Genomic DNA, 15,193 nt, shown 5'->3' with positions numbered 1-15,193 from the left:
AATTCTGTTCTTCATTTGTTTCATTTTTTTCTTATAAAATGACAAAAAAGTACCAATAACAGTAGCGTTAAAGTACTGGATTGATAAATGGTATCAATAAAAGTGGTAGTACCATTAAATTCTTAACGATACCCATCCCTTACGTAAAATGCATACCACTTTTGATATACTGGAATAGTTTGAGGGGGTAAGTGTTACTCAGCAAACTGAATACATGCATTGTATTGTTGACCAGTAGTGTTACCTTGTGCAAATCCTCAAATAATCTGTCACACCATTGTTTCACCAGAGCAGCAGAATTTATCCTCCTGTTATCCAATTCTTGGCAGGTAAGACACCTGCACTAAAAGCAGTTTTGTAAATTAAAACAACAGAGAAAATACTACACGTTTTTTTTACTTTCTAAAAGTATATAATTACAGTCTGTACATTTTGAAATCACAGGAATTCTAAGGCTTCAATTAAAAGTATCCATGAAATAAACTGAGAAAATGAGCTGTACAGGAACAATCCTAAGGCAACGTTTGAACAAACGCATTGAAACAACAACCCATCCCAAAGTAAAGTGAGACTACAACACATGCTGAAGATTTCATTTGACCCAAATAAGTGCAGTGCAGAAGAATGTTAATATAATTCTGTGAAACGTGGCTGTGTGCAAAAAGTAACTCGAGAAAACAGAAATTAAACAGATTAAAAAAAAAAAAACATTAAAAAAACTCGGTCAAGTTCATTATTCTACAGTTATTTCCATTTCAAACAAAGCTTTTCTTTTGCTCTGAGGCAGCGTGTCTCTGCAGCAGAACTCCTTTGGTAACATGTATTCACAGTAAAACTGGTTTAAAATGGTACAGACCACCCTGCTGCTTCTCTTTTCAGAAAACACAATAAAAAGGGATAAACTAAAGATATAAAAGTCATTTACAAATCACAACTGAAATTACTTTTTAACAATTCAAAAAAGAAAACACAACAAAATGAAACTCACTGGCTAAAAGGCAAGCTGTCTTATAAATGACGCCTCAAGGTTCTGTTTTTATATGAATACAAGTCCCTTTCAGAATAAAAGTTCATGTTAAGTCTCCTCGGTCCCACCCTGTCCACTCCAGTGGTAAAGACTGGAATGAATGGGACTAAATAATTTTATGGCCAACTCCATCAGCAAATGTGCAGAGGCCCAGAGAGGACATGGTAGCTACAATCTTTTTAAGTTCATTATATCACAACTTAAAATTCAAACTGAAATTCTGCTTTTTAGGAAATGTGTTTCATAAATATTAAAAATTGAATCACCAAAACTAAGAAATGTATATTCTAGTTATTGTTCTTGTGTTTTATAGTGTGAATTTTTGGCACTGACGTACGATGCTCATACTGTACTTTGATTGCTGCAGGCTCTAAAAAAGTGTTTGTTTTATTGCTTATTTTCCAACAACCTAAACTGGAAATATGTTTGAACCAGGGTGGGGGTCAACTGCTGTTTCCAGTTAGCCCCCCCACCTTCGGTGACCTCAGCGCTCTGTACGTCGATCCGTAACTCAAATCACAGTCAAGTTCTGAGCGCTGAGGTCAAAGGTCATCCCACAGTCCAGTCATTTGTCAATACTACATCTGGATCCATGAAAGAAAGAGAGCTCACGCTAGCGAGATGTGATTGGTGATAATGTTAGCAAGCAGAGCTAACTAGCTTCCATCCATCCTCGCTCTTATTCTCAGAACTGTGGCCTTTCTGACTGTGGGTCAAGCTACCTTTGTATTCATCACCTTCACGAAACAACGTACTGTACGTCAGGGCAAACTGCGCAAGCTAGCTTGGTTGACCTCAGTTATTTAGAGGAGCTAATCTAGGGAAGTACTGACAAATGTCTGAAATAAAAGTGAAGCTTATTTGATAAACTTTAGGAGGCACACAAGGTTTTTTTGCCCAGAAGTTGGACTGAACAAATCTCTACAGTGCAGGTGACGCATGGTCAGAAAGGCCACAATTACAAGAATAAGCATTTTCCTTTTACAACATGACAGGTCCTTTCAATACCAGCTCACACTCAACCCACTCAGATGTCAAACACGGCTGTGACAGCGGCCTCATTGTAGCTTAGATTTCATTCCACAGAAAATAATTAAATGAGCATTTATATTTCAGTCGCACTTTAACACTTGTAGTCCAAACTAGTAATTTAATTCTAATGTTGTCTTGATACATAGTTTGGTTGTGAATTAAATGTCTTATTTTCTCAGGATGATGACTTAGCCTACGATACGCTGAGCTGGAGTGTTTCCCCCCTCCCTTCAGAGAAACAGGCAGTAAAACAGAGTAAAACCAACAGAGGAGACACAGACTGGTTGCTGTGGCCCGGCCTCCTGTCCTAGCTGTGGTGCTGGTTCTGACTCTTGATCAGGCTCAGTTTGCTCTTCAGGCCCTGGTGGTAGGCCGACAGGTGGCTGTTGTCCTCCAGCAGCTTGCTGTGCTCCTGGATGACTCGAGACGAGGTCTGCTGCTCCCTCTGGTCCTGCTCCAGCTCAGACATCAGTTCCTGTCTGGACAGAGAGGGACAGACCTCCTGTTACTGTCAGGACGATACGGACACTTTAAACAAACAGGAGCGAGTCGTTACAGCTCAAAGGATCGCTTCAATATTTTTACTTCGTTTTGCTAACATGGTTAGGACCTGACAACCACGTTGAAACAGACACCTCTGTTTGAACCCTTCACTCCACCCACGCACATACATGTCACCGTGACTACCAACTGTCAGCAGACAGATTTAAAAGCAGTTAAGTTACAACATGCCTACAAAAGTATATAGTTCTATTTAAGATATTTACACACAATATTCGAGTTGACTTACTTCCTCCGGACAAAGTGAGCAATCTCAGACTGGACCTTCAGGTATTCCTGTGCCATCCTGATGTGCTGCTCAAACACAGCCATGGACTCTCTGGAGTTTGGACATGGAGCCAGAGGCTGAAAGCATAGGGACAGATCAGTAATCAATACACCAATCAATAACAAGGTTTAACACAGGTTTCAGATCAACACAGAGCAATACTGTGAAAAGATAATGGTATCAAACAAAACCAGTATTTATGTGGAGTTCAAACACCTGCACATGGGCACAACCTCAGGAAACTGATTAGTTCAAACTAAGTATTTCTGACAGAATAAGATCAAATCAATTAATAGATCATCTGTCAATCCCTGTCCCTTTCTGACTGAGCGTGATCAATGATAATTCTGAAGCTATGAATGTGAAAAGTAAAAGAGCTCAACTTGACAAACACAGGAAGTTCAATGTATGTGTACAAATGTGTATATACAACACCCATATACTATGGGATCATATCATGATATTCGATATTATTGAACATTGCCCTAATTAGCATACTCACCCATTTCTTATTCAATAAACATGAACATTTTACTCAATACATTTTATTCTTTCATACTGTGTGTACTTTGACATAAACATGAATCCATTACAGACTGTGATAAGTATAAATATCTAATTTTACTGTTGTACTGTACTCCCTGCAGAGCTGTTCTACAGGGACAGTATGAACTGAGGAGGACTAGACTCACATAAAGTGACCCAGTGATACACATAATAGTCAAAAAAAGTTGTAATAATAATAATAAAATGAATAACAACAAGTATAGTTTAATTAAATCAATTAAAGGTTTTCATCCAATCAAGATTAACATTTATTTTCAACTCACCTGTAACTGATGATCCAGTTTCAAGTACGCCATGGAGCTGTCTAAACCATTGGTGGCTGAGGACACACACACACACACACACACACGCACACACGTCACTGTCAGTGTAACACAGTGGTAGGTTGCAGTCTAGCGCCCTGCAGTGGTTTAGTGTGGACAGTGCAAGAGGATTCAGAGCTCTGACTGTGTGTGTTGTTGGTGTGTGTGGTCACACTGTGATGAATAGGATGATAACATCCTATCTCCAATAAACGTCATAATCCTCAGGTTCTTGTTGAGTGTTAAATCCTGTCATCTCTTCTGCAACAACATGTGATGTTTTCCTGAATTTGGTTCTTCATCCAATGAAACGTTTTCAGACTGTCTCCTGTGTTTTCAACTAAAACTCTTCTGAGTTTTTGGCCCCCAGGGCCCCCTGGTACACAACACTATTCCCCCGTCATTCACACACTCCTGCAGCTCTGTTTAAACCTCAAACACCCTCCTGCTCTGGTCCAAACCATGCATGTACATTTCGCTGCCTACCTGGGGGACTAAAGGTCATCCTCAGTTCTGATTGGCCAGTGGTGGTCACAGGGCTGGTGCAGTAGGTGGGGCTTTGGGAGCGTCCTGGTTGACTGTCCATGCTTGACACCCTGGACAGACCAGTCCGCAGTGTGGCTGTCTGAGGGGGATAGAGAAAGGTTAAATCATGAAGCAGACAGTGTGATCAGACTCATGTGATCAGAATCAGTGTGATCAGACTCAGACAGTGTGATCAGACTCAGTGTGATCAAACTCAGACAGTGTGATCAGACTCAGTGTGATCAGACTCAGTGTGATCAGAATCAGACAGTGTAATCAGACTCACACAGTGTAATCAGACTCAGTGTGATCAGAATCAGTGTGATCAGACTCAGTGTGATCAGACTCAGTGTGATCAGACTCAGTGTGATCAGAATCAGACAGTGTAATCAGACTCACACAGTGTAATCAGACTCAGTGTGATCAGAATCAGTGTGATCAGACTCAGTGTGATCAGACTCAGTGTGATCAGACTCGGACAGTGTGATCAGACTCAGTGTGATCAGAAACAGACAGTGTGATCAGACTCACATAGTGTGATCAGAAACAGACAGTGTGATCAGACTCACATAGTGTGATCAGACTCAGAGTGTGATCAGACTCAGTCAGTGTGATCAGACTTAGACAGTCTGATCAGACTCAGACAGTGTGATCAGAATCAGACAGTGTAATCAGACTCACATAGTGTAATCAGACTCAGTGTGATCAGACTCAGTGTGATCAGACTCAGTGTGATCAGACTCACACAGTGTGATCAGAATCAGTGGATCAGACTTAGACAGTGTGATCAGAATCAGACAGTGTGATCAGACTCACATAGTGTGATCAGACTCAGTCAGTGTGACCAGACTCAGTGTGATCAGACTCAGAGTGTGATCAGACTCAGACAGTGTGATCAGACTCAGTCAGTGTGATCAGACTCAGACAGTGTGACCAGACTCACACTTCAGTCTATTTACCTTTAATGGTTTGAACTGCAGAGGAAACTTGGCCTCGAAGCTCTTCAGCGTTTCCTCTCTGCCCACTGAGTTCCTGCGTTCTGTGTTGTCATCGCTTTTGTTACTGTTGATGGTGTAGTCAGCGTACGACCCTTCAGCCGGCAAAGACATACACACACACACACACACACACTGACCCATCTGTTGAAAACAACAACCATGCATTAACAATGAAAGCTGCAGAGCCAATAGTTACCGGTGCTCGTGGCTGATGAAGAGCCACTCCTGTTGGCTGAGGACTGGTGAGGGAGCTTGAGCGGTTCATCAGAACCTGGGAAGTACTGGAAGACCCAAACACACCAACCATCACACACAAAAACCACTCACTGCACTTGATACACAAAACCTGGTATCTCATTATTTTATTGGTGTTAACAAACTAAAACTGCTTTTCTATTTCTTTCCCCTCAGGCAGGAAATTCTGTTTCAGATTTGAGGTTTAGATAAATTTGACCTTAGTTACCATGGAGATCTTTCCCTCGAGACTAAACCTGGTCAGACTAGTTTTCAGGTTAATCTTGAACCAGGATTACAATCACCCCACCACAAACTGAACCATCAGTCTGCTTCCAGTACAACACTTCATATCTACACAATGTTCCAGTGAACAGATAAACTCTGACCCACAGCTGAAGCCCCATGGTCAGTAGTGATAGTTTAAACTCTAAATCTGTAAAAATACAGAAGTGGTAGACAGTCACTGTGAAGGTATTTAAACAGTGTTTACACTAGTGATGATGGTGGAAACACTGTTTAAATAAACGCAGGAATGTCTGAGTCTGCCTGTTCCTGCAGTAAAGACCAGTCTTGGTAGGACATGATGTGGTTAGCCTAACTTAGCAGGGACAAAAGTTTGACACTGACAAAAATTCAAAAACACACCCACCAAACTCTGAGGCTAATGAATGTGATGTTAATGTTATATTCCATTAGCTCAGTCTGGACACAAACACACACAGCTACTGTACCTTCATGAGGTGGTTCATGGTGTTCTTCACCTCCTCCATGGACGGTCTCTGGCTGGGCTCCTTGTCCCAGCAGCGGGTCATCAGAGTCTCTATGGGTTCTGGGAGGTCTTTGATCAGGGGGGGCCTCGTACCTTCGTCAACAGGAAACACGCAGTCAGTCAGTCAGAGACCTGGAACGTCTACACGTAATGAAGCTAGCTGCTAACTGGATTCAGGAGTTATTAGACCTGGAGTCCAGTCAGCGAGCCCAGAGACACACTCTGATGTGTCAAACTGTTGGAGTCTCCCTTTATTACTAACAGACAGTTGATGTCATAGTCATGGTGGGGGGTCCTCACCTCTGTGGACGGCCCACATGATACAGAACGCCGAACCACCAATCTCATCGAAGGGTTTCTTGCGTGTGATGACCTCCCACAGGATGATGCCCCAGCTGAACACGTCACACTTCTCACTGTAGTTACTGCCTGAGGAACACACAGCAGCATCAGACTCAGTGTGTCCGAGGACTCAGGTTATCAACCTGACACACGAATGTGAGAGTAAAGAACAGCTAGTAACGCTGTGAAGTCATAAATGTCTTATTCTAAAGATGTCCTCTGATGCAAACCCAGTATTTAACCTTGTTAACATCCATGATGTTTTTAAATAATACAGACAGTCTCATAAAAACAGACTCAGGGTTTCATACGTCACAAACCTAAGGAACCAATCCTGTCAACTTGTGGGGGCGGGGGGCGGGACTAAATAAACCTGAAGCCTTGTCAGTACAGAGAGAGAGAAAGTTAGCATTAGCACAACCACCAACACTGTGTCAGCCACTGCCAGTTACAAGCTAACAAACAACATAAACAAATAAAAGATGTTTTATGTGTGAAAACCATGTTAAACTAAATATGAATCATAGCAGAGAGATTTAGCAGGGTGAAATCCACTCCGTGGAGGGTGGAGGCAATCAGAGGCGTGATGTTAAATCAGAGGGAGGAGTGAGAGCGATGTTTCGTGACTAACCTTCAAACACCTCTGGAGCCATCCACGCTGCGCTGCCTTTATTGTTGGTCATGTAGGTCTGAATATCACAAGCTGTGCCAAAGTCACATATCTTCAGCACCGTGCCCCGAGCCACGAGCAGCAGACTGAAACAGTGGACAGGGATCAGAGACTGAACACAGGCTGGGTCTCATCTGAAGGGTGGAGTATCAATGATAAGAGACTGATAGGAATATTTCTGTCACGATGACGCGGTTCAGAATAGAGCCACACACCCTGAGTGAATGGATAGCAATAGTTGAGGAAACACATATCTAATAGAAAGGTTGTTATTTTCTCCGTCGTTTTCAGAACCTGAACCTTGTCCCCTCTGTCTGCAGAGTCTTACTTTGGTGGTTTGAGGTCTCGGTGGATTAAGGCCTTTGGCTTCATGGAGTGCAGGTAGGCGACTCCCTGGGCGCACTGCAGACACCAGCTCATGGCGTGGGCTGCTGTGTAGTGGGGCTGAGGGTCTGCACTGTGCAGGACTGGAGAGACCAGCAGAGAGAGACAACACACACACACACACACACACACTCTTTAGTAGTAATCTTGTCAAACAGAGCAGAATAGTTCTGAGGAATAGTATGAACACAAGAGCTGAAACACACTGATGATGTCACTCACTCAGTGCATGTGCAATAAAATGTGTTTTGTGTGTGTGTGTGTGTGTGTGTGTGTGTTTGTGTGTGTGTGAACTGTTAATGTTTAATTACTAGAATTCCTTTAATAATAAAAAGCAGCTGATGCTGTTGATCATGACACTAATAAATGACTTACGGTTGTATAAAGAGCCACACTCTGCGTACTCCATCACCAGACACACCTGAGAACACAAACCATGTTACTGCACCTCAGCAGTCAACCTGTTCATCTGTATTATTATCAAATCCTTTACTTAAACAGGCAGTGTCATTGAGATAAGGATCTCTTTTTCAAGACAGACTTCTGTACAAAAATAAACTTACACAGTTTATATAAATAGACAGACTCACATAAATTCATTGGCATTAAAATGGACACACACATTCATTCATTACACATTGAAGAAAAGCATGTGCAAGTGTGATAGTAAATACATAAGTACAGTCTTTTAAAATGTTCCAGTGAAATAAAAGAGTGTAACTTGAGCTCATTCCATCTGTATGCAGCAAAGCATTTGAAGTTCAGTATGAACAAGAGGTTCAGCTAAAGTTAAAATGTCCAGTGACCTCATGTTGTAAGTGCTGTGTTTAAATGTTACCAGAGAGCAGACATAACCTGGCAGTTCCTGTAACAGAGCCTTAAAAATAACCACCATACAATGCTGCTCTTTTCTGTTTGTTAAGGAGGACCATCCCACCTTCACCTATAGGACGCAGCGGTGAGTGAGGTTTCAGTGTGGTGGGAGAAAGATCTTTAACTTCCTCTGAACACACCACCACCACTGACCAACCACCTGACTACATGTTTAGACTGAAAATAACATGATGGGCTGAAATGATGGAGTCCAACACTGAGACCACAGTGGTGTCAGACTGTTGGAGCCCACTGTATATTCTGCTGATATTAAAGTCAGTATCATCATATCCAGCAAACAAAAACCCAGATAAACCCCCACAGCTGTCACACACCCACTGAGTCCTCACATCACGTCAACTTTATCTCAGTGAGAGGGAGGATATGACGTCACTACGTCAAAGATCCAGGTGTTCAGAGCCTGTAGAGACTTGACCAAGAAGAGTGATGCTGTGACTGCTGCTGAAGACGCTTCTACAAACGGCTCTGAAGACTTCTAGAAATGAGAGATTTCACTTTTTGATTTTTGAATAAATGTGCAAAAATTTCTAAAACATGTTTTCATGTTGATATTTGTCCATCTGTCTGCAGAAAGTGAAAGCGTCCGAATACTTTCTGTACCTGTATGAAAAAGTGATGTGTCTGTTAAACTGGCTGATTTCCAGTCTGTGACATACACTGAATCTTACTGCTGTGGTTATAGCACAAAGAAACAGATACCACCTCCTCTCTCAACATGTAGTTCAGTTCCTCTCTCACTTCTGACCCGGCTGTCAGATGAGGTGCTGCCTGGCAGAATGATGGATGGACAGACGCTCTGATGGAATAATTAAATAAATAAAACTGATCCACAGCAGTTCTACTTCAGGAAGGCTCTGAAAAAAAACCCTTCTCCATGATCGTGGTGAATGAGCTTGTGAATTCATTCAGGAAGGTTTCTGCCCTTTACACACATCCCAACAGACACTCGTCTGTCTGACCATGCTGAGCTGTTACTCTCTGGTTACTTACTGGATTGTCACAGGAGCCGTAAAGCTTCACGATGTTGGGGTGATTCACTCGGGAGAGCTGGCGGAGCTGAGCACAGACACAGAGACAAAATACACTTTACTACAAATTCATACATTAATCTGTCTGAGTCTGTGCAAAGGTTTCAGGCACTCAGGACAAAAACTCAAGACAACAATGTCAGCTGATTCACATCACAACATTCCTGACCTAGAGATGAGCCATATGCATGAAATCCTCCACCTGGGAATATTGAGAAATGATAAAGTTGCAGGAATTTGTCTGCGACAGTTTTCAGGCCACAGCCTGTTATATCGTGTTTCACTGTTTAATCATGGTGGAGTCTTTTCCTTTGTCTGTCAGGGCGGATCAGCACGTCATCCACTCCCCAAGGACAATTCCTCCCTGGTCGCGTCTTGGACCACCCCGTCTTTGGCTAGACCCTCCTCTCTTTTTTTCTTTTTTGTTTTTGATGCTTCCAGTCACCAATCACAACTGTTTTGCCTGATTGTCCAAGCTGATGACAATGACTCTGTCAGTCATGTTTTTGTCTGCTCCAGAAAATACTTCAAGGTCACGTTGATTCAAAACTAATATAAAAGATGATTGTTTCTGACTCATAAACTTGCTCATCGTGATAATACAACCACAGTCTTTAACAGTTTCAAAGCGTCTGAAGGGTAAACAGTGATGTTTGAATTGAAAAGAACAAAATACAACCCTGCAGCAAACAAGACATTAAAAATAAATGTTAAAACCGTGAATGCTCTGTTACTTTTTAATTCATCAGCTTCAAACATAGAAGCAATTCAACAATAATTGTGGCATCTGCAAAAGTCTGGCCATCCTTCTCCTCCCAGAACTTCAGTAACTTAACTGACTCATTAGGACTCGTCAGGCAGGTCAGGAACTGTCATTCAGATCCGTCCTTTTCTCTGACTCTTCAAACCTTGTTGTAACACTGAACAACCACGGTCTCCTCTGAGCAACTGACTGAGGATCTGAACATGAAGCAAACTGAGGCCTTAAATCCAGGAGAGGCTATAAAAAGATATCAAAGCGCCTCAGCTTGAAATTCCCACTGTCTGAAGTGTCATTAAGAGCTGGCAGAAGAGGAACTGAGGCCGAAACCAGATCTGGAAGACCAAGAAAACATTCAGATAAAACTGTTCATCTGCTGGTCAGAGAGACAAAGCAAAACCCCCACATGAAGGTTCAACTGTCATCAGAGGGAAACCTGACCTATGACCTTATCACAAAGTCAACATGTGAAGTCTGTAAAGCAACATCTGGATCAGCCAGAGTCATTTTGGAAACAAGTTCTGTGGACAGCTGAAGTTACAATTGAGCTCTTCGGCCACAATCACTGAAGGTTTGTGTGGAGAAAAAAAAACTTGAACGCTTTGACAACAGTTACTTTAGTGGATTCCATTAAATATCAACAGATTCTGAATCAGTCAGGAAAGGGAAAGTGAAAAGAGGCTGGCTTCTACAACAGGACAGTGAAGCAAATCTCAAAATCCACCATGAACCTCTTCAAGAAACACAAGCTGAATCTATCACAGCCTCCTGACCTGAACAACACTGAACATCTTTGGTTGGATTCCCATATAAATATTAAGATAGTTAAACATGCTGTGTGCTGGGCGGCTTATAAGTGTCTGTCAGAACCTGAAGTGACCTGCAGGAAGAGAGGCTGAAGAGTCCTGAATCAACAAAGGTGATATCTGCCACACTGAGTCCTGACTAAGAAGGGTGCACAAACCTTTACAGGTGCCACAACCACTGTTTCGTTTTTTTCAATTTATTTTACATTCATGAAATAAACATTATCAGTGCATTAACATTTAAACTTAGCTTAAGTTTTAACGTCTGTTTGCTGAAGAGGTGTTATTTACTGTTTTTCACTTTAAAAATAAGTGCGTATTATGTAGTTTGTCCAGGTGTGTCGCTGAATGTTTGTTCAGATTCATTATCTCTTTTATTGAATCTTTGATCAGTTCCTGAGTCAAACCCAAAATGAGTTTATTCTGACTATATTTTGTAAAGACAAACTTCTTGTCCAGCTCCTCGTGAATTCAGCAACTGCAAATAAAGTATTGTTTTGCTATTGGTAATGATAAACAGTCCCTGTTAAATGGCTACACCTGAAACCCAGTAAGCTGCAGGAACACTCTGAGCAGAACAACAGAAGGTGATCACCGTACCTCAACAAGGAAAGCATTCCTTTCATTTTCACTCTCAATGGTCTTGATTGCTACATCCTTTCCTTTCCATATGGCCTTGAAGACAACTCCAAATGTCCCTCTGCCGACAGCCTGAAGAAAGACAAGACAACATAATGGACGTTACGGAGGTGATTATGGTTTTGTAAATCATCATCTCCTGGATGAAACAAAGTGCATATGTCTCCAAGTAGATCAAATACAAAGTGATATATGTGACGTGTAGGCTACCTGCACGTCCCAGCAACAAATACCACGCAGTAAACAAAGTGAAACATAGTGTCACGCAGAACCGATATCCACCTACTGATCAACTTGTAGAAGTCAATGACAGAATTGCCAATGCTAGCGTGGATCCAGAATCCACACTGAGGCAACAGAACCTCCAATAAATGTGCGACAGCAAAGACAGCTGTAGTGTTCAAATGCAGATATTAACCCTAGAACAGTCAGCAAAGACAACAGTCAGTAACACTTGTAATTCATTATCTGATTGTATTCACCACTTAAAGTTAAGTATAATTGAGGGCATGGCCTCTGTGAATGACAGGTGGGTGAGCGTATGCTTGCCACAAACTGTCATGAACCTCTGAGCTCAACAGATGCCCCTCCTCTTTGACCATTTTTGTATTAGCTGGGAGTTAGGGGCGGAGTCAGGTACTGGCAAGATGGTGAGATTCAAAAGCGCTCTTCAGAAACCTGTGGGTGATGTCATAGAGGCTACGTCCATCTTTATTTACAGTTAAGTTATGTTTTTCCCCCGTCGAGACTACAATGCAGTTTTCAAACTAACAGCCAATGGGCCGAGCAGCGTTTCCAAAAATGTCCCTATTAGAAGCCTGGAAACTTCGGAGTAGTGTGGACAGCAGCCATACATGTAGCAAAAGAAATGGGTTTAAAACTTAAATGTAGTAGCTAGCCAGTCAGGCTAATCCAACCCGCTGCTAGCCTGTTCCCCTTAATTATGCTTGTATCATAATTGGGGTCCATAGTAGGTAATCCAAGCGAGAACTGCAGCTAGCCACAGAACGCTACTGGAACTTCCACCACTTATATGTAAATGCAACCAGACAAACAAACAGGCTACGTCCACGTTTTAAAACTCACCTCTTTTCCTACGTTTCCTCCTGCCGTCCACACTAATCCAGAGTTTTCAAGTCCCAAAAAATTGGGACTTTTGGAAGTGCTGCTGACCCTGTTTTAGTGTCAAAACTCAGACATGAACTGAGACCTTTAGAAACATTACGTAGACACCCACAGTCGCTCCCTGATTGGGTCTTATCAACCATGACTACCAGCGGCGTTACTGACCTTGTTGTCTTTGCTAGCAGCTGTTGTTCCATTAACTTCTGCATTTTCTTCTCTTCTCTTTACAACTTGTCTTTAGCCTCAGGTATATCCAACATGTAACTTATCAGGCTAGGCTAGGAAAACCACAACAAACTGTTTAAGACAGATTTTGAGAGCACAATATGAAACACGGGTCTACAGAGCAATTAACTTTGAAGAAGGTCATGAGAAGATCAAAAAGGCCACAGGTGGGCTGCATGTGGTATTCATAACCGGGACGTGCAGTTAGCCTACACATCACACACGTGCCTTTGTTCATATCTCAACCTTTGCACAGCGTGAGGGGACAGATCCACTTTGTTTAGTGTCACTGACACAGAAGAGAAACACAACTCTCCTGCACAGGACACCGTGCACAGAGAGGGGGAACTGGGAGTTAACAGGGGTCCACCCACTCATTTTAGCCCACGACCCCCCAAGTAGTTTAATGTGGCCATGGTAAACAGTACATACCCCCCTCACTATCAGAAGAGGGGTTTAAAATGCAAACTGTATATTTACTATGCCCTTAAAAAGAGTTTACAATCACAATCCCACAACTGAGTTTTACCAGTGTACGTTTAACGACCAGTCTGCCCTTTTAAAAACTGGGGCCTTGTTCTGCTTGTTAAAATGCCTTCAGGGTTTTCAATAGTAAACGCTGTCATGTTTAATGGTTTGTTCAGGCCTCGGTGTATTAAACTCTCCCTGTGTTTCTCGTCACAGGACAGTAAACCACTCACTTATACCTTCTATCTGAGAGTCGCTCCTCAACAGAGAAAACGCAGCAGCATTTAAACTCCCACAGGAACATGTTCCCCCAGAAAACACAGAGCTAACGTTAGAGCCTCTGTTGTTGGTCAGTAAGTTTACCGCTTCAACTTGAATGTCCTCGTACTGGATGTCTTCAAACAGACAGCCAGCTGGAGCCTCCACCATCGCAGCGGAGCGGCGACTCTCCTCAACGCGAAGGGCCGAAGATGCAGGTTCTGAAAGCCAAAGTTTAGCCTGTGGTTATCGGGGCGAACGGTCCGCTTCGATGTTTGTGGGCTCCAAACACCGTTTTTCATCTGTTGCTGTGAATTCAGGAAGTAGGAACCAGCAGCACTGGCAGCAGCAGCGGCAGCGGCAGCGGCAGCACTGTTGTCTAATTACGCAGTGTGGGCTGTGCGCTCTTGAACGTCCCACCCTCCGTATATACGGTCTGTGGTCCCAGGAGACGACACAGAGTGTTTCTGGCGCGGTGTCTGAACTGTACCTAGCAGGTCTCATCTGAAACATCTGACCGGCGGGGAAATCTAGTCTTCATTTTACCGTGAGGCGAATGACCTTATCATACAGTGGTTCTGCCGACTGATCGACGGTCTTGAATGCAGCTTTGTTTTGTTTCTGCAGACTCTCCACAAGGGGCGATACACCGTTTCCATAGCTAATACACTGTACTGACACACATACACTCAAATTAACATTTTCGTATCAACATACAGCAGCGGCATTATTCGGTGTCCTGCGTCATTTAAATTCGGTTGAATCGTAGCAGCTTCATTTTTACAGCTGAAAGTCTCGTTTTAGTTTTATACAAGAGTTAGTTGCGACAAAGTGATTAGGCGAGAGTCATTCTGCGGCAGTATAACAGCACTGGGACTTTTAACTAAATGTATCACTCCGCTTTACAGGTGTTCTATTAACTGTTAATTAGCGTTACATTAACGGTCGTTATCTGTCTTACATTGTAACAAATTTTGAATAGCAAAGATGTATATATTTCCAGAAATAACGTTTGAATTGAATTATGTAACAAATAATAATCTGTTGTTGCTGTTAACTAATATGGCGATATCAATACGATATACATCACTCCCTCTCGTGATAAATAAAATAATAAACCACAGTTCATGTGCACACACAGTTCATACAGTTAGACACAGTTTGTTGCTGTGACTTTCCCATCAAAGGGTTTCTGGAAAAATGAGATTCAGTACATTTATGAATAACTTTCAAGAACCCAGTTCCACAGTGATATGGGCCTTCCACATTTCAACCGAGAGATTAAATTGCGTTATTGTTCAGTATTAT

The 15,193-nt window shown here is 42.4% G+C and overlaps 1 protein-coding gene across 2 annotated transcripts; it reads right to left on the bottom strand.

Annotated features, from left to right (window-relative positions):
- Nucleotides 1-380: 380 nt before the first annotated feature.
- LOC130180545 (mitogen-activated protein kinase kinase kinase 7-like) lies at nt 381-14,588 on the bottom strand. 2 transcript variants are annotated; one of them, XM_056394118.1, is made up of 14 exons: nt 13,991-14,588; nt 11,771-11,881; nt 9,567-9,632; nt 8,058-8,103; nt 7,627-7,765; nt 7,260-7,384; nt 6,587-6,715; nt 6,249-6,379; nt 5,477-5,561; nt 5,242-5,372; nt 4,244-4,382; nt 3,719-3,774; nt 2,850-2,965; nt 381-2,538 (listed from the first exon to the last, which is right to left on the bottom strand). In XM_056394118.1, exons 1-14 carry the CDS (start codon nt 14,054-14,056, stop codon nt 2,367-2,369), a joined length of 1,512 nt encoding a protein of 503 aa, XP_056250093.1. In that variant the 5' UTR covers nt 14,057-14,588; the 3' UTR covers nt 381-2,366. The 2 variants fall into 2 exon arrangements, with proteins under 2 accessions (XP_056250093.1, XP_056250094.1); XM_056394119.1 differs by having other exon boundaries at nt 14,016-14,586.
- Nucleotides 14,589-15,193: the final 605 nt, after the last annotated feature.

Source organism: Seriola aureovittata, chromosome 13, assembly GCF_021018895.1.
Source record: "Seriola aureovittata isolate HTS-2021-v1 ecotype China chromosome 13, ASM2101889v1, whole genome shotgun sequence".
In the NCBI taxonomy this organism is placed as follows: Eukaryota; Metazoa; Chordata; class Actinopteri; order Carangiformes; family Carangidae; genus Seriola; species Seriola aureovittata.
This window is presented reverse-complemented; position numbering and strand designations above follow the sequence as displayed.